Raw genomic sequence first — 23,057 nt, 5'->3', positions numbered from 1 at the left:
GATGTTTGCTGTATTCTTTGACAGTCTCTGTAGTCATGGTCTTAAAATGTTAAATCTTACGTCGGCTAGTATTAAACTGTCGTTGAAGCGCTATAAACGCCGTGATTTGAGCTATCCGATTGGCCAGCTGGCCCCAGATCTCCCGTTCAGGTGGAGTTTCTCTTTTTCAGACAAATGAAAACGGTTCGAAATGGGAACACTTTGCCTCCCGGTGCGCAGGGCTTCTGAAAAAGTGCACATACCGCCAACATCGCAACACAAAAAAAACCTAAAAGGCACACAAGCCATTATCACAGCTTTTATAGTTGGCTTTTCTACAAAAATGTTTGATGATCAACTATGAATGCCTTGGAGATCGACAGGTTGGTGACCAACGGTCATTTGCATGGTGAAACAGGTTACCACTGACAGCTTGTGGCACTATACACTAGCAACACATTACCATCACAGAACAGCTCACATTTGTTCCACATGTGCTAAGTTGATCATTCAAATATAAAAAGCCAGTTTGTTTAACTTTAACATTGTGTTAAGACTGATTTAGGTATGGTGATGCCTTCATGAACCGGTTGGGCAGCCTATAGAAGAACGAAAGGGAATACACAGTTGGGCCCTTGTTCCTATCCTGTTTGGAAGGCAGGACTGTAGCCTTAGGCGTAACTAACACAGCACCGAGTTACATATTTTTACTTGGTCATAAGACTGCATTGCAACTCACTGTGCTCTGTATCTAATGTAGATCTGGGGGGGGGGGGGGGTTGGCCAAATTAGGAAAGGCAAGTTTCTAAGCAAACCCTATTGTTCGCTGGAGAACAGTTAAACTGTGATTTGGAGGAAGAAATTAAGTCACACTACACCAGTGCCAGTGAAGAAATCACAGCCGTAAACTTTCTTCCTGAATCTAAATTTTGAGAATTGTATTTTTGGTTGTGACATTGAGTGATAGCCTACACCAGATGTTTAGAAATGGGTTGTAATATGAACTGATACCAAATCAGTTTGTGTAATGCTTTCAGATGAATAGGACAATATAGCTTAACTGTTTAGAAATTAAGACAAAAAAAAGCTTAATGTCTGGATTAGTACATCCTGTGTAGTGATCGACTATTTAAAACTTTAGTAGGCCTGAATCTGGAAAAAAAGGCTGAATCTGTTGGCATCCGTGTGACATCTAATACCCCCCATCCCATACACTGCAACAAAGACAGCACTGTGTAGGTACCCAAAGAAAGCCAGGTTTGAAACTGGGAATCCACAGACAGCTTACCATGAAACATTGCTCTCTGCCTTTACCCCATATGTCTGTGCTCTGTTTGCATAAGGTGTATGACATTTGCTCACGACTCCAATCAGTGACCTCAGTCTGATTAAACCTTAAAGTAACTGCTCTCAATTTCAGTGCCCATCACTCAAGATTCAAATTGATTGGAATTGTTTCACAAACTTTGTCAAAAAACAGCCAATAGTATTAGATATCAACGAATAGTTATATTATCACAGCAATGAAAATATCCAAATAGGAAACATAATAATCGTAAGATAAAAGTCACACATGATCTAAATACAAATGCATGACAGTGCAAAGTTGAGTTTATGAAACAGGCTAGTTATAGAAATGCACCAGAGTTTGGACGGGAATCCTTCTGATTTCTGTATCTGTGCGTTAGCCACACTCCCAGGATCTGAAATTAGATGGAGAAAAAAATAGCTGAATATGTGATTCAATTAATACTAAATCACAATATGCACTGTGTACAAAACATTAGAACACCTTCCTAGTATCTGTGTTGCATTTCCTTTTGCCCTCAAATGCCACAATTTGTTGGGGAATGGACTTTACAAGGTGTGACGTGTTCCACAGGGATGCTGGCCCATGTTGACGACAATGTGTCAAGTTGACTGGATGTCCTGGTGGACCATTCTTGATACCCATGGGAAAGTGTTGAGCAGGAAAACACCAGCAGCATTGCAGTTCTTGACACACTCAAACTGGTGAGCCTGGCACCTACTACCATACCCCGTTGAAATCTTGTCTTGCCCATTCTCCCTCTGAATGGCGCACATACACAATTCATGTATCAAGACTTGAATATCCTCCTTTAACCTGGCTCCTCCCTGTCATCTACACTGATTGAAGTGGATTTAACAAGTGACATCAATAAGGCATAATTGCTTTCACCTGGTGAATCTCATGGAAAGAGCAGGTGTTCCTTATGTTTTGTACACTCAGTTGAGATCAATAGATTTGGAATTGTTGAATTCATTCCTGAAGTCAACATCAAAAGTCTAAAATGTAGAGTGTGTTGATGACACAATATAAAAATGCAGACAGTAAAGGTCCCCACTACAAAGTGTTCTGTTTTCAGTTCCAATTTACATAGTAAAAGGCTGTGGGATTCCTATGTTACACAGCAAAATCCACCCATTGCCAGTGCATTGCTATGAGGCTACAGCAGGTTACTAACCTCTGTGAAGCTGAAGAAGCATCCAATCCCACCCACAAAGCGTAAAACCTCCTCAGCATGACTTTGGATGATTGGACCGCAAGGGTTGCAGGATAATGGGTTGGAGAAACAGTCCTGTAGTGTGAGGAAGCAAGTAGACAGGACAAAATTTAAGTAATGTGTCCATCACTCAAGATACTGACAAAACACGTTGCTGGTTGTTACTGCCAACAAGCCAGCGTCTTTACCGCGTCACAGGTGCCATTATAGTTCGGATGGAAGAAGCCACAGCAGTTCAGAGTTTTCTCCACATCCTTCTGAGTGGCCTCGGACTTGTTCCAGCCCACCTCTAGGAGTTCTTTCTACAGTGGGGGAAATGGATGAAGCAGTGCAGGGAGATGAGGCTCTGGTCACAGAATTCAATCAGCATGTCATCAACCAGAGTGCTTCTTTGAGATCAACTGGAAATCTTTCACACTTTCCATTTATGTTGTGCATTAGGCATTTGTCAACTAGCTAACACAGGACATAGAAGGAAAGTATGAATGATTTCCAGTATTTATTTAAGGTGTTCTACAGATTAAGTGGTCATGAGTCACATCATACATTGTCACGTACCTGCTGCTCTTTATTGATAGCCAGACATGCGGCAGACACTGACAGCTGAACCATGAACACCAGGAACAGGATAATCATGTACTGAGGCCAACTAAGGAAGCTCACATGTGACAACCAAAGTGAGAAAATAGCAGTTGTGTAGTCTGGATAGAGCAGTTAAAAACACATTGCGACTAAGATCCTCTAGTATACAACAGTCCTCTGTGTTTGTTATCAATATGTCTTGTGTTGTAGTAGTTTGTATTCACTTGACTATGTAATGATATGTGGCATGAATAAAACACATTACAATTACACCCAACCCTGTGCAATCATATCACATCATGGTGATGAAAGGATCTAGGATCAGCATCCCTTCCCCCAATCCTAACCATTAGTTGGAAAAATGCAAAAAAACACATGACCCAAGTTCTGTGTCTAGGGGCAACTTCATCCTACTCCTGATTGAAGGATACAAAGAACAGCAGGACCTGGTGGTGCTTCAGGGCACCACAGAGGCCCACGAAGGCCACAAATAACAGGAAGATGCCCACACCAATGATTCCAGCCACCACCCGAAAACTGGAGACCAGGCCAAACCATTTCCCCCAAGCAGCTACTCCAATCAGCAACAAGCTCACCATCTGAAGACCAAGCACAATACAACGTCATGACATAATCCACTAGGAACAAAAGCACTCAAAAAGGACACTTCATGCTGAGTTCTTTGATGTGGGCAAAGTCAACACCATCTCATATTCAGGCTACCACCTTCAGGCTGATTAAAGTCTGTTTAGACAGATGTTTATATGAAATAAATACATAGAATACAAGACATTTACAAAGTATCACATTGAGTATATATTAAATTGTAAGAATTGTATGACGATAATGTATCACACTTTACAGATACGGTTTAGACAAGTGGTTCCCAACCTTTTTCGGTTACTGTACCACCAACAAAATGTTGTTCTGCCCCGTGTAACCCTGAAGTAATCCCATAAATACATTTTCCTAGTAGGTTTATGGTGTCATGAGGCTTCTTAAGTACCCCCAGTGGATCGGCCAAGTACCCCTGGTTGGGAACCAACACTGTCGACTTTGCATTAACTGAGAGACATTTGTGCAACTGTTTGGAATGTAGCCCACTATCATTTTGATTGGTGTCACAACGACTTAATTTGCACGACAGCCTTCTTGCCCTGCCTATATTATTCTTGGCAATAATCATGTTGGCTTTTACACTTATTATTATTATTTACACTCATTAAAATCCTATCATCAAAAACAATACGGTCGCATATGGAAACATCTATGCGTGGTACTTACAACATAAAGTATGTTCAAAGCGCATAGGGAATTCTTCGTGCAAACAAATCCTCCGCAAACCATTGTCGATATTCGTTTTTTATCCTCTCGAACAAAGCAAATTTCAGACTCAAACGTCTCCGAGTTGAAAAGTAATTAAGTCTTATCATAGAATGACAAACATTGCCTGTGGCGTTTTACAGGTGGGTAGGATTGCAAGGAGGGCCCAGTCCAGGGAAATAGCTTTTCAACTTACCTGATTGGTCGTCTTGAAATGAAAGACTTCACATATGCAAATATTGCAAAAACAATTGCATGACGTCTGAGCCAAGTGATTACCAAGGTGCTATTTTAATCCCCTGATACTGTGTATGTTTATGTATTTATTATTTATTTAACTAGACAAGTCAGCTAAAAACAAATTATTATTTACAATGACGGTCTCCTCGGGTCAAACCCTAACCCGGACGACGCTGGGGCAATTGTGCGCCGCCCAATGGGACTCTGTATTGACGTCTCTAGCACTGAGTGCCTTAGACGGCTGCGCCACTAGGGAGGTTAACTTGGACAAGACTGCACTGTAAGATATTTCACATAAAATATTCCCGAACGAAAAATAGAGTGCAGTATGCTGCAAATACTGCATCCAAAAACTTTACTGCAATAGTTTTGCAGTGTAACTGCAGTTAGAGTGCAGTATAACTGCAGTTCAACTAGTTATTCTGCAATTACGGCTTCAAAATACCACGGTGGACTGCAGTTACTGCACTTTTACTGCAGTTTCAAAACTGCAATCTTTTTTGTAGGGGTTTAACCTACAGTGATGAGGAAAATGACTTTTGAAACAATGGGAGCATATAATGACTGGTTATGACACTAATGTATCTCTAACCTTTATCTTTTAAATTGGACATTGAAAAACAACACTATTGCTTTTCAATAAAACACAATATTTATTATTCAAGTTATGAAAGTGTGCTAGTGCTTATGGACAAATGTGATTAATTATACCCCACTAAAACATATTGAAGAACACCGACGTCTAGAGCAACAATGTATCAAATGTGTACAGTCTAAACGCTTCAACATATCAATAATTAACTTTCTAAACTTCTGTGGAATTGCTAACAAATGTTGAAAAAAGGGGGGAGAATGGGTTTTGAAAGCAGTTCGTATTATGCTACACAATTAAGGTGTTGCAATTTTGTATACTGCAATAATATCTGTGCATATGATTTACTTTCTGTGTTAATGTCTTCAACGGAAGAGAAACATTTGAATGAGTTAATATGAATTTCAATGCCCACCCCTGTACTGTAGAACGTGGTACAGTCTGACCACTAGTTTAACCCGAGCCAGCTAGCAAGACTCGCAAGCTTCAGAATGAAAACTAAACGTCGTGATAGTCTATAATTTAGTGTCACTCACAATTATCCACATTTGTCTTATTTCATTCACTGATTTTTTGGGGGGGATTTTTTTTTACACACAAGTCTAGCCAAGATGTCAGCTCCGAAGAAGGGAGATCTATCTTCCACCGAGAGGGAATTATTCGTAGTTATTGCTGCAGGTAAAGCTTCTTTACTTTAATGCTAATGCTAGCTAGCTAGACAATACGCTTGCTACTGTAGTCTAGATAATATATCTGAGATTGCTGTACCATTTTTCATTTAGCTAGTACGTAATGTAAAGGGTTAAATTATGTTTCTAATGATGGTGGCTATATGGCTAACTTGATAGCTCAATCCAGCAAGTTGCATTGGAAGGAAACTTGCTAACTACTGTAGCTAGCTAGCCAAGCTAATACTACAGATAGTTATAACTGATAACGTTAGTACTGTACTAGAGGTTATGTTAGCTAGCTAGCCAGTTCATGAAATTGCTGAACCAGTTTTCTAGACAAGACAACTGTTGGTTGTTTCAAGCCTTGGTTAGATTGAGGCAGTGTTCATGGCTTTCAATGCATTGATGCTTTTTCTCAGGAAATGTTCAAGAAGCCTCAAGATTATTGGGTTGCAAGGATGTCAGAGTCAACTGTTTGGATGAGGTAAGGGCAGAAATGGGTTCGATTTTTTTGTTTTCAACGATATTCTATTATAACATTAGTTTTTAAGTTATTGATTTATGCTCTTCATAATTTGTCAGCAAACTGGACAGTAAGGAAATGACAGGCAGCATGTCTCTTTTTGTTTGATAACATTGCCTATGTCTTCTCCTCAAGAGGCAGGCAGTGCAGTACAGGCACTCCACGGTTTAGCAAAGGCTATTTTCTGTTATCTCATTGTCCTGTATTGTGCATTCTGCAATGTTGTACAATGGAAAATATCTCTGCGTAGATTTAATTCAGCATGAATTGTCTGTAATACGCTACTTAAATGATGCCTATATTTACAACATACACTACTGACAGTTCTGTTTCTCCTCCTCAGAATGGGATGACTCCCCTCATGCACGCTGCATACAAGGGCAAGGCGGACATGTGCAAGCTGCTACTGCAACACGGGGCAGATGTGAACTGTAATGAACACGAGCATGGCTACACGGCACTGATGTTCGCTGGGCTATCAGGTAGACATATTTTCTCAAAGTTTGTATCGCTGAGAAAGGATATCCCAGTGTAGATCAGGGTGCACCATGGTTGATTTGACTGTGTGCGTTAACTCTCTTCTTGCCATATAGGTAAGACTGATATCACCTGGATGATGTTAGATGCAGGAGCGGAGACCGATGTGGTCAACTCCGTCGGGCGAACAGCATCTCAGATGGCTGCGTTTGTCGGTATGTACAGTAAGGATTTCACACATAATAAAAAATCAAATTACATTTTATTGGTCACATACACATGGTTAGCAGATGTTAATGCGAGTGTAGCGAAATGCTTGTGCTTCTAGTTCCGACCGTGCAGTAATATCTAACAAGTAGTCTTAACAATTTCACAACAACTACCTTATACACACAAGTGTAAAGGAATGAATATGTATATGTAAATATATGGATGAGTGATGGCCGTGCGGCATAGGCAAGATGCAGTAGATTTATTTTTTTATTTTTTTTACTTTATTTAACCAGGCAAGTCAGTTAAGAACAAATTCTTATTTTCAATGGCGGCCTAGGAACAGTGGGTTAACTGCCTGTTCAGGGGCAGAACGACAGATTTGTACATTGTCAGCTCGGGGATTCGAACTTGCAACCTTTCGGTTACTAGTCCAACGCTCTAACCACTAGGCCACCCTGCCGTAGATGGCATAGAGTACTGTAGATACCCTACATTACTCATCTCATATGTATGTAAACATGATATGAAGTGGAATTGTTTAAAGTGACTAGTGATACATTTATTACATCCAATTTTTTTTATTATTAAAGTAGCTAGAGATTTGAGTCAGTATGTTGGCAGCAGCCACTCAATGTTAGTGATGGCTGTTTAACAGTCTGATGGCCTTGAGATAGAAGCTGTTTTTCAGTCTCTCGGTCCTAGCTTTGATGCACCTGTACTGACCTCGCCTTCTGGATGATAGCGGGGTGAACAGGCAGTGGCTCGGGTGGTTGTTGTCCTTGATGATCTTTATGGCCTTCCTGTGACATCGGGTGGTGTAGGTGTGCTGGAGGGCAGGTAGTTTGCCCTCGGCAATGCGTTGTGCAAACCTCACTACCCTCTGGAGAGCCTTACGGTTGTGGGCGGAGCAATTGTCATACCAGGCGGTGATGCTCTCGATTATGCATCTGTAAAGGTTTGTGAGTGTTTTTGGTGACAAGTCAAATTTCTTCATCCTCCTGAGGTTGAAGAAGCACTGTTGCACATTCTTCACCACGGTGTCTGTGTGGATGGACCATTTCAGTTTGTCCGTGATGTCTACGCCGAGGAACTTAGAACTTCAAATCAAATTTTATTTGTCACATACACATGGTTAGCAGATGTTAATGCGAGTGTAGCGAAATGCTTGTGCTTCTAGTTCCGACAATGCAGTAATAACCAACAAGTAATCTAACTAACAATTCCTAAACTACTGTCTTATACACAGTGTAAGGGGATAAAGAATATGTACATAAGGATATATGAATGAGTGATGGTACAGAGCAGCATAGGCAAGATACAGTAGACGGTATCGAGTACAGTATATACATATGAGATGAGTATGTAAACAAAGTGGCATAGTTAAAGTGGCTAGTGATACATGTATTACATAAGGATGCAGTAGATGATAGAGTACAGTATATACATATGCATATGAGAAGAATAATGTAGGGTAAGTAACATTATATAAGGTAGCATTGTTTAAAGTGGCTAGTGATATATTTACATCATTTCCCATCAATTCCCATTATTAAAGTGGCTGGAGTTGAGTCAGTGTCAGTGTGTTGGCAGCAGCCACTCAATGTTAGTGGTGGCTGTTTAACAGTCTGATGGCCTTGGGATAGAAGCTGTTTTTCAGTCTCTCGGTCCCAGCTTTGATGCACCTGTACTGACCTCGCCTTCTGGGTGATAGCGGGGTGAACAGGCAGTGGCTCGGGTGGTTGATGTCCTTGATGATCTTTATGGCCTTCCTGTAACATCGGGTGGTGTAGATGTCCTGGGGGGCAGGTAGTTTGCCCCCGGTGATGCGTTGTGCAGACCTCACTACCCTCTGGAGAGCCTTACGGTTGAGGGCAGTGGCTCGGGTGGTTGATGTCCTTGATGATCTTTATGGCCTTCCTGTAACATCGGGTGGTGTAGGTGTCCTGGAGGGCAGGTAGTTTGCCCCCGGTGATGCGTTGTGCAGACCTCACTACCCTCTGTAGAGCCTTACGGTTGAGGGCGGAGCAGTTGCCGTACCAGGCGGTGATACAGCCCGCCAGGATGCTCTCGATTGTGCATCTGTAGAAGTTTGTGAGTGCTTTTGGTGACTAGCCAAATTTCTTCAGCCTCCTGAGGTTGAAGAGGCGCTGCTGCGCGTTCTTCACGATGCTGTCTGTGTGAGTGGACCAATTCAGTTTGTCTGTGATGTGTATGCTGAGGAACTTAAAACTTGCTACTCTCTCCACTACTGTTCCATCGATGTGGATAGGGGGGGTGTTCCCTCTGCTGTTTCCTGAAGTCCACAATCATCTCCTTAGTTTTGTTGATGTTGAGTGTGAGGTTATTTTCCTGACACCACACTCCGAGGGCCCTCACCTCCTCCCTGTAGGCCGTCTCGTCGTTGTTGGTAATCAAGCCTACCACTGTTGTGTCGTCCGCAAACTTGATGATTGAGTTGGAGGCGTGCGTGGCCACACAGTCGTGGGTGAACAGGGAGTACAGGAGAGGGCTCAGAACGCACCCTTGTGGGTCCCCAGTGTTGAGGATCAGCGAGGAGGAGATGTTGTTACCTACCCTCACCACCTGGGGGCGGCCCGTCAGGAAGTCCAGTACCCAGTTGCACAGGGCGGGGTCGAGACCCAGGGTCTCGAGCTTGATGACGAGCTTGGAGGGTACTATGGTGTTGAATGCCGAGCTGTAGTCGATGGACAGCATTCTCACATAGGTATTCCTCTTGTCCAGATGGGTTAGGGCAGTGTGCAGTGTGGTTGAGATTGCATCGTCTGTGGACCTATTTGGGCGGTAAGCAAATTGGAGTGGGTCTAGGGTGTCAGGTAGGGTGGAGGTGATATGGTCCTTGACTAGTCTCTCAAAGCACTTCATGATGACGGAAGTGAGTGCTACGGGGCGGTAGTCGTTTAGCTCAGTTACCTTAGCTTTCTTGGGAACAGGAACAATGGTGGCCCTCTTGAAGCATGTGGGAACAGCAGACTGGTATAGGGATTGATTGAATATGTCCGTAAACACACCAGCCAGCTGGTCTGCGCATGCTCTGAGGGCGCGGCTGGGGATGCCGTCTGGGCCTGCAGCCTTGCGAGGGTTAACACGTTTAAATGTTTTACTCACCTCGGCTGCAGTGAAGGAGAGACCGCATGTTTCCGTTGCAGGCCGTGTCAGTGGCACTGTATTGTCCTCAAAGCGGGCAAAAAAGTTATTTAGTCTGCCTGGGAGCAAGACATCCTGGTCCGTGACTGGGCTGGATTTCTTCCTGTAGTCCGTGATTGACTGTAGACCCTGCCACATGCCTCTTGTGTCTGAGCCGTTGAATTGAGATTCTACTTTGTCTCTGTACTGACGCTTAGCTTGTTTGATAGCCTTACGGAGGGAATAGCTGCACTGTTTGTATTCGGTCATGTTACCAGACACCTTGCCCTGATTGAAAGCAGTGGTTCGCGCTTTCAGTTTCACGCGAATGTTGCCATCAATCCACGGTTTCTGGTTAGGGAATGTTTTAATCGTTGCTATGGGAACGACATCTTCAACGCACGTTCTAATGAACTCGCGCACCGAATCAGCGTATTCGTCAATGTTGTTATCTGACGCAATACGAAACATGTCCCAGTCCACGTGATGGAAGCAGTCTTGGAGTGTGGAGTCAGCTTGGTCGGACCAGCGTTGGACAGACCTCAGCGTGGGAGCTTCTTTTTTAGTTTTTGTCTGTAGGCAGGTATCAGCAAAATGGAGTCGTGGTCAGCTTTTCCGAAAGGGGGCGGGGCAGGGCCTTATATGCGTCGCGGAAGTTAGAGTAACAGTGATCCAAGGTTTTTCCGCCCCTGGTTGCGCAATCGATATGCTGATAAAATTTAGGGAGTCTTGTTTTCAGATTAGCCTTGTTAAAATCCCCAGCAACAATGAATGCAGCCTCCGGATAAATGGTTTCCAGTTTGCAAAGAGTTAAATAAAGTTCGTTCAGAGCCATCGATGTGTCTGCTTGGGGGGGATATATACGGCTGTGATTATAATCGAAGAGAATTCTCTTGGTAGATAATGCGGTCTACATTTGATTGTGAGGAATTCTAAATCAGGTGAACAGAAGGATTTGAGTTCCTGTATGTTTCTTTCATCGCACCATGCCTCGTTAGCCATAAGGCATACAAACTTTCCACCTTCTCCACTACTGTCCTGTCGATGTGGATAGGGGGGTGCTCCCTCTGCTGTTTCCTGAAGTCCACGATCATCTCCTTTGTTTTGTTGACTTTGAGTGTGAGGTTATTTTCCTGACACCACATTCCGAGGTGTCTCACTCACCTCCTCCCTATAGGCCGTCTTGTCATTGTTAGTAATCAAGCCTACCACTGTAGTATCATCTGCAAACTTGTTGATTGAGTTGGAGGCATGCATGGCCACGCAGTTATGGGTGAACAGGGAGTACAGGAGAGGGCTGAGAACGCACCCTTGTGGGGCCCCAGTGTTGAGGATCAGCGGGGGGCGGCCCGTCAGAAAGTCCAGGACCCAGTTGCACAGGGCGGGGTCGAGACCCAGGGTACTATGGTATTATGTTGTTAAATGCTGAGCTGAGCTGTAATCGATGAAAAGCATTCTTACATAGGTATTCCTCTTGTCCAGATGGGTTAGAGCAGTGTGATTGCGTTGTCTGTGGACCTAATGGGGCGGTAAGCAAATTGGAGTGGGTCTAGGGTGTCAGGTAGGGTGGAAGGGATATGATCCTTGACTAGTCTCTCAAAACACTTCATGATGACGGAAGTGAGTGCTACGGGGCAATAGTTGTTTAGCTCAGTTACCCCATCTTTCTTGGGAACAGGAACAATGGTGGCCCTGTTGAAGCATGTGGGAACAGCAGACTGGGATAGAGATTGATTGAATATGTCTGTAAACACACCAGCCAGCTGGTCTGCGCATGCTCTGAGGACGCGGCTAGGGATGCCGTCTGGGCCGGCAGCCTTGCAAGGGTTAACAAGTTCAAATGTTTTCCTCACGTTGGCTGCGGTGAAGGAGAGCCCGCAGGTTTTGGTTGTGTGTCGTGGCACTGTATTGTCCTCAAAGCGAGCAAAGAAGTCGTTTAGTTTGTCTGGGAGCAAGACGTCGGTGTCCGAGACGGGGCTGGTTTTCTTTTTGTAATCTGTGATTGACTTTAGACCCTGCCACATTCGGACACCGATGGAAATGTGTTTGATGTAGAATAAACTAGAATGACTCTGTATTGGCATTGCCCCCCTTTGTTCTGATTGTGTTCATTAGGGCACATTCTGTTTGGAGCCTTATGAATGCAACCTCTGTCACAGTGAGACTTCGGTACTTGTTTCTCACCCAGGTGTATCTCCTCTCCCTCTCCCCAGGGCAGCACGACTGTGTGACGGTGATCAACAACTTCTTCTCACGGGCTAAGCTGGAGTATTACACCAAACGCCAGGGGCTGGAGAAGGAGCCCAAGCTGCCCCCCAAACTGGCAGGGCCCCTCCACAAGATCATCATGAGCACCAACCTCAACCCCGTCAAGGTAAAATACTGTCTCTGGGCCACATTATGGAATAGTGGTTTTGGAGTGAGATATTAAGCGACGCATATTTGATCAAAGCAATGTGTACACCGGACCACTCAAGACCAGCAAGGATATCAGGCAAAAAAAAGAAAGCAGACCTTTTCTGTGGGAGAACTGTAAAATATAAAACACAAAGACCACCAATATAACCCTATCTGGGTGTTATGTCACCTTTTATAAAGCATATCTTTTTGGGGAATAGTGGTTTATGTGGCAGTTGGCAATGCATCCTACATAGGGAGCTGTTATGTCATCCTTTTTATAGTGTATGAGACACCACCCCCCCTTCTCTCTTTGTCTCTCCCAGATGGTGCTTCTGGTGAAGGAGAACCCGGTGCTGGCTGAGGCAGGGGCCCTGGAGAAGTGCCGGCGGGTGATGGAGCTGATCTGTGAGAAGTGTGTGAAGCAGCAGGACATGAACGAGGTGCTGGCCATGAAGATGCACTACATTAGCTGTGTGCTGCAGAAGTGTGCCTCCTTCCTCAAGGAGCATGACGACAAGCTGGAAGGACTCATCAAGAGGTGGGCGAGGGTTTTGGACTGTATGGGCTGGTTTCCCGGACATGCATAGAGTATACACATATGAACATGTAAATACATATTAGGCCGGTTTCCTGGACACTGTTATTACTATTTATTATTTTATTAAACTGGACGGACAGAGGATGTCAATGGAACAAGTTGGAAAGATGAGGAAGAAATTGTTATGAAATGCATATCTGGCTGCACTGATGATGTGTAGAAACACTCTGACATACTAAATCTTTTTGATTGTTATATATACTGTATTGCAATGTATATAACCCCAGACGTCATTGCTGTCCCCATGCAGCTTGTTGAAGGGCCGGGACAGTGACGGCTTCCCGCTGTTCCAGGAGAAGTTCATCAGAGAGTGCATCCGCAAGTTCCCCTACCGCGACACCACACTGCTGCAGCAGCTGGTCCGAAGTATCGCTCCCGTGGAGATTGTGAGTTCATCAGTCATCAATCAAATTGATTTATGAAGCCCCTTTTCCATTAGTAGTTGTCACAAAAGGCTTTTACATTCTCTCTCTCTTGTGTGATGTCTGTGTATTTAGTAATGACTCATTTTGCAACGTCAGTTTGAGTGAAGCGCCACTCGTAATAGTTTCCTGTTGTGGGCTTAATAACCTTTTTAAGCTTTTATACTGTTAGGCCCGGTTTCCCGGACAATGATTAAGCTTAGTCATGGACTAAAAAGCATGCTCAATGAGTAATTCTCATTTTAAAATAGCTTTTTTAGTTTATGACTAGGCTTAATCTTTGACCCTTATTGTCATTTTCAATTGTTTGTACTGTGTAAAAAAAGAGGGTGAGGAGAGACAGAGACATCGCTCAAAAGAAGTGACGATAACTGAGGAGCGGATGTCAGTGTGTCGCGGGCTAACCTTTCCCCAAAGGCCATTATCAGACAGAAGCATTACATTACATTTCATTATAGTACAACGGTTTGATTTGTCTAATCTTAGCAATTTCTTCTTAGCTAGCTACATAGCCGTCTTTGTATCAAAGATAATTGCGTAATTATCGTATTTCCTCGTCCTAACGTAGTCTACACTGCTATCTGCCCAGCAGCTAGCTAACGTCCACCATCTACCGAATACCAGCACTGTAGAAACTATTACACTCAACTGAACGACTTGATTAGTGTAGTGTTAGCTAGCTACATAGTTGTCTTTGCTGTCTTCGTATCCAAGATAATTGTGTAGTTTAGAGTGTGTAGACTTAGAGTGATTATCTTAATTTACCGAGGTTAGCTAGCCAGCTATTTGTCGTCCTTAACGTAGGAGATACTGCTAGCTAGCTAGCCAACAGCTAGCCAACGTCTACCGAATAGAACTTCAACAACCCGGTCAACATTCCGCTTCGCTCCACAGGTAGTATCACATTTTCATTTCACTTCATTACAGTACAACGGTTTGATTTGTTTGATCGTAGCTAGCTAGCTACATAGCCGTCTTTGTATCTAAGACAATTGTGTAGTCTAGAGCGATTTTCTAGGTTAGCTAGCCAGCTATTGTCGTTCTTTTAACGTAACGTAACGTAATCAACACTGCTAGCTAGCCAGCTAGCCCCCAAATAGCAGCACTGTAGAAACTATTACACTCAACGGAACGACTTGATTAGTGTAGTGTCAACAACGCAGCCACTGCCAGCTAGCCTACAAAGTCAACAACGCAGCCACTGCCAGCTAGCCTACTCCAGCAGTACTGTATCATTTCAATCATTTTAGTCAATAAGATTCTTGCTACGTAAGCTTAACTTTCTGAACATTCGAGACGTGTAGTCCACTTGTCATTCCAATCTCCTTTGCATTAGCGTAGCCTGTCAACTATGTGGCCTGTCAACTATGTGTCTATCTATCCCTGTTCTCTCCACTCTGCACAGACCATACAAACGCTCCACACCGTATGGCCGCGGCCACCCTAATCTGGTGGTCCCAGCGCGCACGACCCACGTGGAGTTCCAGGTCTCCGGTAGCCTCTGGAACTGCCGATCTGCGGCCAACAAGGCAGAGTTCATCTCAGCCTATGCCTCCCTCCAGTCCCTCGACTTCTTGGCACTGACGGAAACATGGATCACCACAGAAAACACTGCTACTCCTACTGCTCTCTCTTCGTCCGCCCACGTGTTCTCGCACACCCCGAGAGCTTCTGGTCAGCGGGGTGGTGGCACCAGGATCCTCATCTCTCCCAAGTGGTCATTCTCTCTTTCTCCCCTTACCCATCTGTCTATCGCCTCCTTTGAATTCCATGCTGTCACAGTTACCAGCCCTTTCAAGCTTTACATCCTTATCATTTATCGCCCTCCAGGTTCCCTCGGAGAGTTCATCAATGAGCTTGATGCCTTGATAAGCTCCTTTCCTGAGGACGGCTCACCTCTCACAGTCCTGGGCGACTTTAACCTCCCCCACGTCTACCTTTGACTCATTCCTCTCTGCCTCCTTCTTTCCACTCCTCTCCTCTTTGACCTCACCCTCTCACCTTCCCCCTACTCACAAGGCAGGCAATACGCTCGACCTCATCTTTACTAGATGCTGTTCTTCCACTAACCTCATTGCAACTCCTCCAAGTCTCCGACCACTACCTTGTATCCTTTTCCCTCTCGCTCTCATCCAACACTTCCCACACTGCCCCTACTCGGATGGTATCGCGCCGTCCCAACCTTCGCTCTCTCTCCCCCGCTACTCTCTCCTCTTCCATCCTATCATCTCTTCCTCTGCTCATACCTTCTCCAACCTATCTCCTGATTCTGCCTCCTCAACCCTCCTCTCTTCCCTTTCTGCATCCTTTGACTCTCTATGTCCCCTATCCTCCAGGCCGGCTCGGTCCTCCCCTCCCGCTCCGTGGCTCGATGACTCATTGCGAGCTCACAGAACAGAGCTCCGGGCAGCCGAGCGGAAATGGAGGAAAACTCGCCTCCCTGCGGACCTGGCATCCTTTCACTCCCTCCTCTCTACATTTTCCTCCTCTGTCTCTGCTGCTAAAGCCACTTTCTACCACTCTAAATTCCAAGCATCTGCCTCTAACCCTAGGAAGCTCTTTGCTACCTTCTCCTCCCCCTGAATCCTCCTCCCCCTCCCCCCTCCTCCCTCTCTGCAGATGACTTCGTCAACCATTTTGAAAAGAAGGTCGACGACATCCGATCCTCGTTTGCTAAGTCAAACGACACCGCTGGTTCTGCTCACACTGCCCTACCCTGTGCTCTGACCTCTTTCTCCCCTCTCTCTCCAGATGAACTCTCGCTTCTTGTGACGGCCGGCCGCCCAACAACCTGCCCGCTTGACCCTATCCCCTCCTCTCTTCTCCAGACCATTTCCGGAGACCTTCTCCCTTACCTCACCTCGCTCATCAACTCATCCCTGACCGCTGGCTACGTCCCTTCCGTCTTCAAGAGAGCGAGAGTTGCACCCCTTCTGAAAAAACCTACACTCGATCCCTCCGATGTCAACAACTACAGACCAGTATCCCTTCTTTCTTTTCTCTCCAAAACTCTTGAACGTGCCGTCCTTGGCCAGCTCTCCCGCTATCTCTCTCAGAATGACCTTCTTGATCCAAATCAGTCAGGTTTCAAGACTAGTCATTCAACTGAGACTGCTCTTCTCTGTATCACGGAGGCGCTCCGCACTGCTAAAGCTAACTCTCTCTCCTCTGCTCTCATCCTTCTAGACCTATCGGCTGCCTTCGATACTGTGAACCATCAGATCCTCCTCTCCACCCTCTCCGAGTTGGGCATCTCCGGCGCGGTCCACGCTTGGATTGCGTCCTACCTGACAGGTCGCTCCTACCAGGTGGCGTGGCGAGAATCTGTCTCCTCACCACGCGCTCTCACCACTGGTGTCCCCCAGGGCTCTGTTCTAGGCCCTCTCCTATTCTCGCTATACACCAAGTCACTTGGCTCTGTCATAACCTCACATGGTCTCTCCTATCATTGCTATGCAGACGACACACAATTAATCTTCTCCTTTCCCCCTTCTGATGACCAGGTGGCGAATCGCATCTCTGCATGTCTGGCAGACATATCAGTGTGGATGACGGATCACCACCTCAAGCTGAACCTCGGCAAGACGGAGCTGCTCTTCCTCCCGGGGAAGGACTGCCCGTTCCATGATCTCGCCATCACGGTTGACAACTCCATTGTGTCCTCCTCCCAGAGCGCTAAGAACCTTGGCGTGATCCTGGACAACACCCTGTCGTTCTCAACTAACATCAAGGCGGTGGCCCGTTCCTGTAGGTTCATGCTCTACAACATCCGCAGAGTACGACCCTGCCTCACACAGGAAGCGGCGCATGTCCTAATCCAGGCACTTGTCATCTCCAGTCTGGATTACTGCAACTCGCTGTTGGCTGGGCTCCCTGCCTGTGCCATTAAACCCCTACAACTCATCCAGAACGCCGCAGCCCTTCTGGTGTTCAACCTTCCCAAGTTCTCTCACGTCACCCCGCTCCTCCGCTCTCTCCACTGGCTTCCAGTTGAAGCTCGCATCCGCTACAAGACCATGGTGCTTGCCTACGGAGCTGTGAGGGGAACGGCACCGCAGTACCTCCAGGCTCTGATCAGGCCCTACACCCAAACAAGGGCACTGCGTTCATCCACCTCTGGCCTGCTCGCCTCCCTACCACTGAGGAAGTACAGTTCCCGCTCAGCCCAGTCAAAACTGTTCGCTGCTCTGGCCCCCCAATGGTGGAACAAACTCCCTCACGACGCCAGGACAGCGGAGTCAATCACCACCTTCCGGAGACACCTGAAACCCCACCTCTTTAAGGAATACCTAGGATAGGATAAAGTAATCCTTCTCACCCCCCCCCCCTTAAATGATTTAGATGCACTATTGTAAAGTGGCTGTTCCACTGGATGTCATAAGGTGAATTCACCAATTTGTAAGTCGCTCTGGATAAGAGCGTCTGCCAAATGACTTAAATGTAAATGTAACAGTATAACTATAGACCGTCCCCTCGCCCATACCCGGGCGCGAACCAGGGACCCTCTGCACACATCAACAACAGTCACCCACAAAGCATCGTTACCCATCGCTCCACAAAAGCCGCGGCCCTTTCAGAGCAAGGGGAACCACTACTTCAAGGTCTCAGAGCAAGTGACGTCACCGATTGAAACGCTATTTAGCGCGCACCACTGCTAACTAAGCTAGCCGTTTCACATCCGTTACATATATTTAGAATTTTCTCTCCCATTTCCCCTTTCTGTCCTGGTCAGGGTAACGATCCGACAGCCATCTCAGTTTTGACCCAGGCTATAACAGGACAGGTGGGCTTCATGGACGCAGAGTTCTGTACCACCTGTGGGGAGAAGGGAGCAGAGAAGAGATGCTCCATCTGTAAAATGGTAGGCACAATGCGCATTTCTACGGTATCTTATATCAATACAATCAAATGCTATATTCATATATCCACTGTCCTCATTCATAAACCTGCAATATCAATGGTCAATCTGTCATTATGTATCCTTGCATCCGACGCATGGGCCTCTATTCTTCCACCAACACGTCCAATGCTTTTGTGTTCCAATAGGTGATATACTGTGCCCCAGCCTGCCAGAAAATGCACTGGTTCACCCATAAGAAGGTCTGCAAGCAGCTTCAGGAGCAGAGAGAAAAGCACGAGGCAGTGTCAGCCAAGCTGATGGAGCGACAGAGGAAAGGTATTGGAGAAATATTCTTGGGCTGTACATTTTTATGTCACCTCTTGTTTATTAATGTGTATATGTCTCATTGTAATTTTAAGTGACCAGGGATGACATTAAACACCTACTGTACATTGGTTACGAAAGGATTCTTGGTTTTGAATAGGACGCCTCCGCTTCAAACGTGGTAGTTAGCTTGAATAGTCTTTCCATTGCGTTGTGTTACAAGGCATCATGCTAACAGTCGGCTCCTTATGTGTTTCTCAGAGCAGAGCCAGGTGGTAGAGTCGGCGACGGGCTCCATGCAGGACCTCTCAGTGGGACCCAATGAAGACTCTCCGTCTTCCCCGTCCCCCTCTGACAACCAAGCAGACCCCCCTCCCCCCAGCCCTGTCTCCACCACTCCAGACACAGAGAACTGAAGGGGGGCCTGTAAGTGACATCCCACACAGGTGCACAATGCCTATACACCCTGCTGTCTCCCCTACTCCAGGTCTACACTGTTGTCCTAGAAGGTCTAAGGGAGGCCTGCTGTGTAAGGCCCAACAGTTAACCTGGGGATGAAGTACGCAGGAGCTTCACACAAGCTTAAGGCCTGAACCCATGGGAAAGGATCCCTTATTTATTGATGATCTGACATTGTTTTCCATCAAAGCAACGCAACATTATTGCACACGATGGAAGAAGGGTTCGGGTCACGAGAGTCTATGCTTTTTAATTTTTTTTAATCATCATTCAATGTTAAATGTCTATGTAGACGAATATAATTATGTCAATGGTTTTTGTTCAAGAATAATGGAAAGGGCTTCAGGGAGTGTGATGTAAAGAAGTAGTAGTAGATTTAATTGCTATTCTATTTGTTCATGTCCTTTAACTAAAACGAATAATTCTGTGTCTAGTCATTTCCCTAGTTAATAGTTAAAGGACATTGTTTCCAAACATACAGGAAAGTGGCTTGAATTGGCCAAGAACAACATTATTTTGAAGTGGCTATAACCTCCTGAAAAAGCAACATGGCAAATCCCTCTAACAATGTTGCTGCTTTGTTGAATACTGATGTTTCAAAGATGTCAAATGTCTGATTGTAATACAACAGAATAAACACCACAGTACTGTCTCTATGTGCTTTTGATCGTATGACAGAGTAGACTCGCCTGGGTATCAGTCTGTTTGTATCAGTGGTCATGCCAATCTCTTGCCACTCCTTGACATGCCAAACACTGTCATCGTATGACACTGCGTTGACATGATAGCACAAACAGATCTGTGATCAGGCTAAGACTCCACTCACATGGGAAAGGTGCTAACGTAGACCAGTGAGGATTCTGACTCCCAGAGTTCTTCCTTAAGTTCATCCTGTACTGTGTAACATTGAACTGGGGTGTCTGTTTGTAGTGTGGTATTAATGAGGAAACTGTCCATTTGACAGGTTTAATTCAGCTAGAGCTCCTTCTACAGGCTCATACAGCATCACACCACAGTTGTAATGACCTTCAGGTGAGAATATCAATTGTATTTCCTCACGTCCTCCTCCTCTTCTCAAAGCATAGTGGAGCAGAAGATCTGAGGTTCCTCCCCTGGGATATTCTCTCTTTGGCTTCTTCTCAAAAAGCATTAGAGGAGAGGACATGAAGAATCTGTTAAATACAATTGAGATTCACCCCTCGTGTTGCTGGAGCAGTTAGCTGAACATGACAGTGAGGATGTTGGCCCCTGGCTGGTTCCATTCCCCTAGCTTTCTCTGTTTGGTGGTGGAAATGGTCTTCTAGTCCACAGTGGAGAACTGCATGATGGATCTCTGCATGGCCCTGCGCACACTGGGATCTGCTGTCTCATCCAATGGGCTCCTCGGCAGAGATGAGCATCATAGAGAAGCACATATAAATAGACATTGAAAATATTCAATACTTTAGGAGTCATTATTCAATTGTAACATTGTAGAATCTGTATCATGAGAGAGTCACCCATATCCCTTATTTGTGACTTACTTTAAATGTTGTCTTGAGCCATAGTGACCTGTAAGTCAGATGAAATATGCAGTCAATTTGATCATTTTTCTCAATTTTCAAGTCAATATATTCAAAAACCTGGTGAATTGCAATATAAGTTGAATGCTCGTCTCCTTTGGTACAGTACTATGTTTTACCTTGGGCAAGGTGTCATCCCTCCCCATAGATGCCAGTCTCTACTGGCAGAAGTCTCTGCCCACCTGCCAAATGCCAGTGACTGGGGGACACAATGGCGTTCTATGCTAAACGGCTGTAATGAACTGTTCCTCTCCTGCTTCACCTCTGTCAACCGGGCATCACTTTAGGTTCAACAAGGATCCCAGACTTGACACAGCAATGTGTTGTAACAGTTTCTCTAGTAATTTGCTTTTTTTCCAATTTTTGGAATATGATTTCAATATTTGTTGACATACCTCTTCTATCCAATAACTGCACTGGCGGCAAGTTATGGACCACATATTGACAATATCCGGTCTGTTGTGAGTAGCGATTCAGGAAAAAAGCTGCAAAAGCTTTAATCTACAATACTATATCATATCCAAAGGAGGCTGGTGGGGGGGAGATAAAAGAGGATGGGCTCATTGTAATGGCTGGAATGGAATTAATGGAATGCTATCAAACAGATGGAAACCACATTTGACTCTTCCATTTGTTCCATTCCAACCATTAAAATTTGCCCGTCTTCTTATACCTCCACCCACCAGCCTCCACTGGTCCGATCTGTTTCTTCCTCACATAACCATGTCAAATGTGAGGGCCTTGGACTGTACAGTATCAGTGGAATCCCTATTCACTCACTGACAGTGTGGAGATGCTGCAAGTTCATCAGCTCAGCCACGTAGTCCTCCAGCCTCTTCATCTGGTGTTTGTGCAGAAGAAGAACCCAATGACAGGTTAGGTGTCAAAGGGCGCCAAACGATGGAAGACAGTAGCCTGAGTGCCAGCCTGTTTCTGCTCTCTTAACAACTCCATGTGAAATTGTCATGCCGAACATGGCTTGACAATGACAGCAATGGACTTCGCAAGAGCACAAACAGATCTGGGAACAGGTTATAAAGACAGGATAGGTATATTGTTCTTGGGGATGGAAAACATAGATCCACAACAAGACAAGCTTACACAGAGAACATGCAATGTTATAGCATATGCTTAGGAAAATAAACATTGTAATATTTACCTGAAATAGATATTTTATTGTTTTGGAGATAAAGTTCTGTCATGCCACAGTTGAGGGAATGGTAGAAGAGTTTGTTAATTTGAAACATTTACAGAGCATTATGAAGAGGATATGGGGAAATTATATTTTTCCTTTCTTGGCTATACTGACATGATATGCCTAGTGTTTGAGTGTCACACATTCCCACATTTAATACAACTGTATACAGTATCATTATCTGTTTGTGATGTTGGCTACAGTATCTTGTTGTTATTCAGCCATAAGTATCTCAGCATGGAGAACCTTGACAAGTCTGGAATATTTACAAGTATAATATGATTTAGTTAATTTGCAAAAAAAAAACATTTTATGTAACATATTACTGGCATATATTGACATGATTGATATTTTCCAACAAATTATAATTGACAGGTCACTTCCACAGCCTTGCAATGAATAGGGCCTCATTTGACATTCTCAAGTTATGATAAGACTACTATTTGGCAAGGTAAAGTTGACAGACATCAATGCCCCTCCTGATTGCATAGGTCTGGAGAGCATCATCAATGTCCTGTAAGAATATGCAGTACAATTCTAAATATCATTACATCTTCAAAATATTTGAGCAATCTTTTAGGTAAGATAAATGAAGTATAGTAATTCAGACACACCTCCATGTCTATCACCCTATGAAGGACAAATGAAACCTGACCAACCGCCCTACTACAGTAGGTCTTCCTGCAACCAGGAAACCCCTGTTTTCATTTTGAATCATAACAATCAAAGAAAGCTGTTCTCTTGTTCATACTCAGATTGCACAGGTTTCAGAAATGTATTTATTCCCATGCTATTTTTTTTTTTTTTGGGGGGGGGGGGGTAGAGGAAGCAATAATATATTTTTTTTGTTATGTGAGGCTAAATGATAACATTCATGATATGACATTATTAATCACGCTGCAATTCAATTCCTTCAACAATGGCAACAACTGGTCAGTAGATGGCATACTATCTCTACCCAGTGTATTGACTGTAGGGTGACAAAGGT

General features: G+C 44.7%; 2 protein-coding genes and 1 pseudogene across 2 annotated transcripts; 1 reads left to right on the top strand and 2 right to left on the bottom strand.

Annotated features, from left to right (window-relative positions):
* Positions 1-1,468: 1,468 nt before the first annotated feature.
* LOC135522323 (tetraspanin-13-like) lies at positions 1,469-4,566 on the bottom strand. The gene is made up of 6 exons (XM_064948465.1): positions 4,371-4,566; positions 3,518-3,685; positions 3,063-3,143; positions 2,693-2,806; positions 2,466-2,579; positions 1,469-1,682 (listed from the first exon to the last, which is right to left on the bottom strand). Exons 1-6 carry the CDS (start codon positions 4,431-4,433, stop codon positions 1,608-1,610), a joined length of 615 nt encoding a protein of 204 aa, XP_064804537.1. The 5' UTR covers positions 4,434-4,566; the 3' UTR covers positions 1,469-1,607.
* Positions 4,567-4,910: 344 nt separating this feature from the next.
* LOC135522321 (ankyrin repeat and MYND domain-containing protein 2-like) lies at positions 4,911-19,964 on the top strand. The gene is made up of 11 exons (XM_064948462.1): positions 4,911-4,929; positions 5,843-5,919; positions 6,332-6,396; positions 6,779-6,917; positions 7,029-7,127; positions 12,483-12,643; positions 12,993-13,207; positions 13,518-13,653; positions 18,422-18,550; positions 18,736-18,865; positions 19,115-19,964. The coding sequence occupies exons 2-11, from the start codon at positions 5,853-5,855 to the stop codon at positions 19,267-19,269; spliced, it is 1,296 nt and encodes a 431-aa protein (XP_064804534.1). The 5' UTR covers positions 4,911-4,929; positions 5,843-5,852; the 3' UTR covers positions 19,270-19,964.
* On the bottom strand, positions 19,964-22,689 carry LOC135521610 (leucine-rich repeat-containing protein 72-like; annotated as a pseudogene).
* Between the last annotated feature and the right edge of the window lie 368 nt (positions 22,690-23,057).

Source organism: Oncorhynchus masou, chromosome 30, assembly GCF_036934945.1.
Source record: "Oncorhynchus masou masou isolate Uvic2021 chromosome 30, UVic_Omas_1.1, whole genome shotgun sequence".
NCBI classification, from domain to species: domain Eukaryota; kingdom Metazoa; phylum Chordata; class Actinopteri; order Salmoniformes; family Salmonidae; genus Oncorhynchus; species Oncorhynchus masou.
This window is presented reverse-complemented; position numbering and strand designations above follow the sequence as displayed.

Coding starts and splice junctions, on each gene's coding strand:
- LOC135522323 (XM_064948465.1), bottom strand. CDS start 4,433: ATGGTTTGCGGAGGATTTGTTTGCACGAAGAATTCCCTATGCGCTTTG. Junction 3,686..4,370: donor CTTTGAACATACTTTATGTT/GTAAGTACCACG, acceptor CTTGGTCTTCAG/ATGGTGAGCTTGTTGCTGAT. Junction 1,683..2,465: donor GCTTCTTCAGCTTCACAGAG/GTTAGTAACCTG, acceptor ATCTAATTTCAG/ATCCTGGGAGTGTGGCTAAC.
- LOC135522321 (XM_064948462.1), top strand. CDS start 5,853: ATGTCAGCTCCGAAGAAGGGAGATCTATCTTCCACCGAGAGGGAATTA. Junction 13,208..13,517: donor CTGGAAGGACTCATCAAGAG/GTGGGCGAGGGT, acceptor GTCCCCATGCAG/CTTGTTGAAGGGCCGGGACA. Junction 13,654..18,421: donor GTATCGCTCCCGTGGAGATT/GTGAGTTCATCA, acceptor TGTCCTGGTCAG/GGTAACGATCCGACAGCCAT.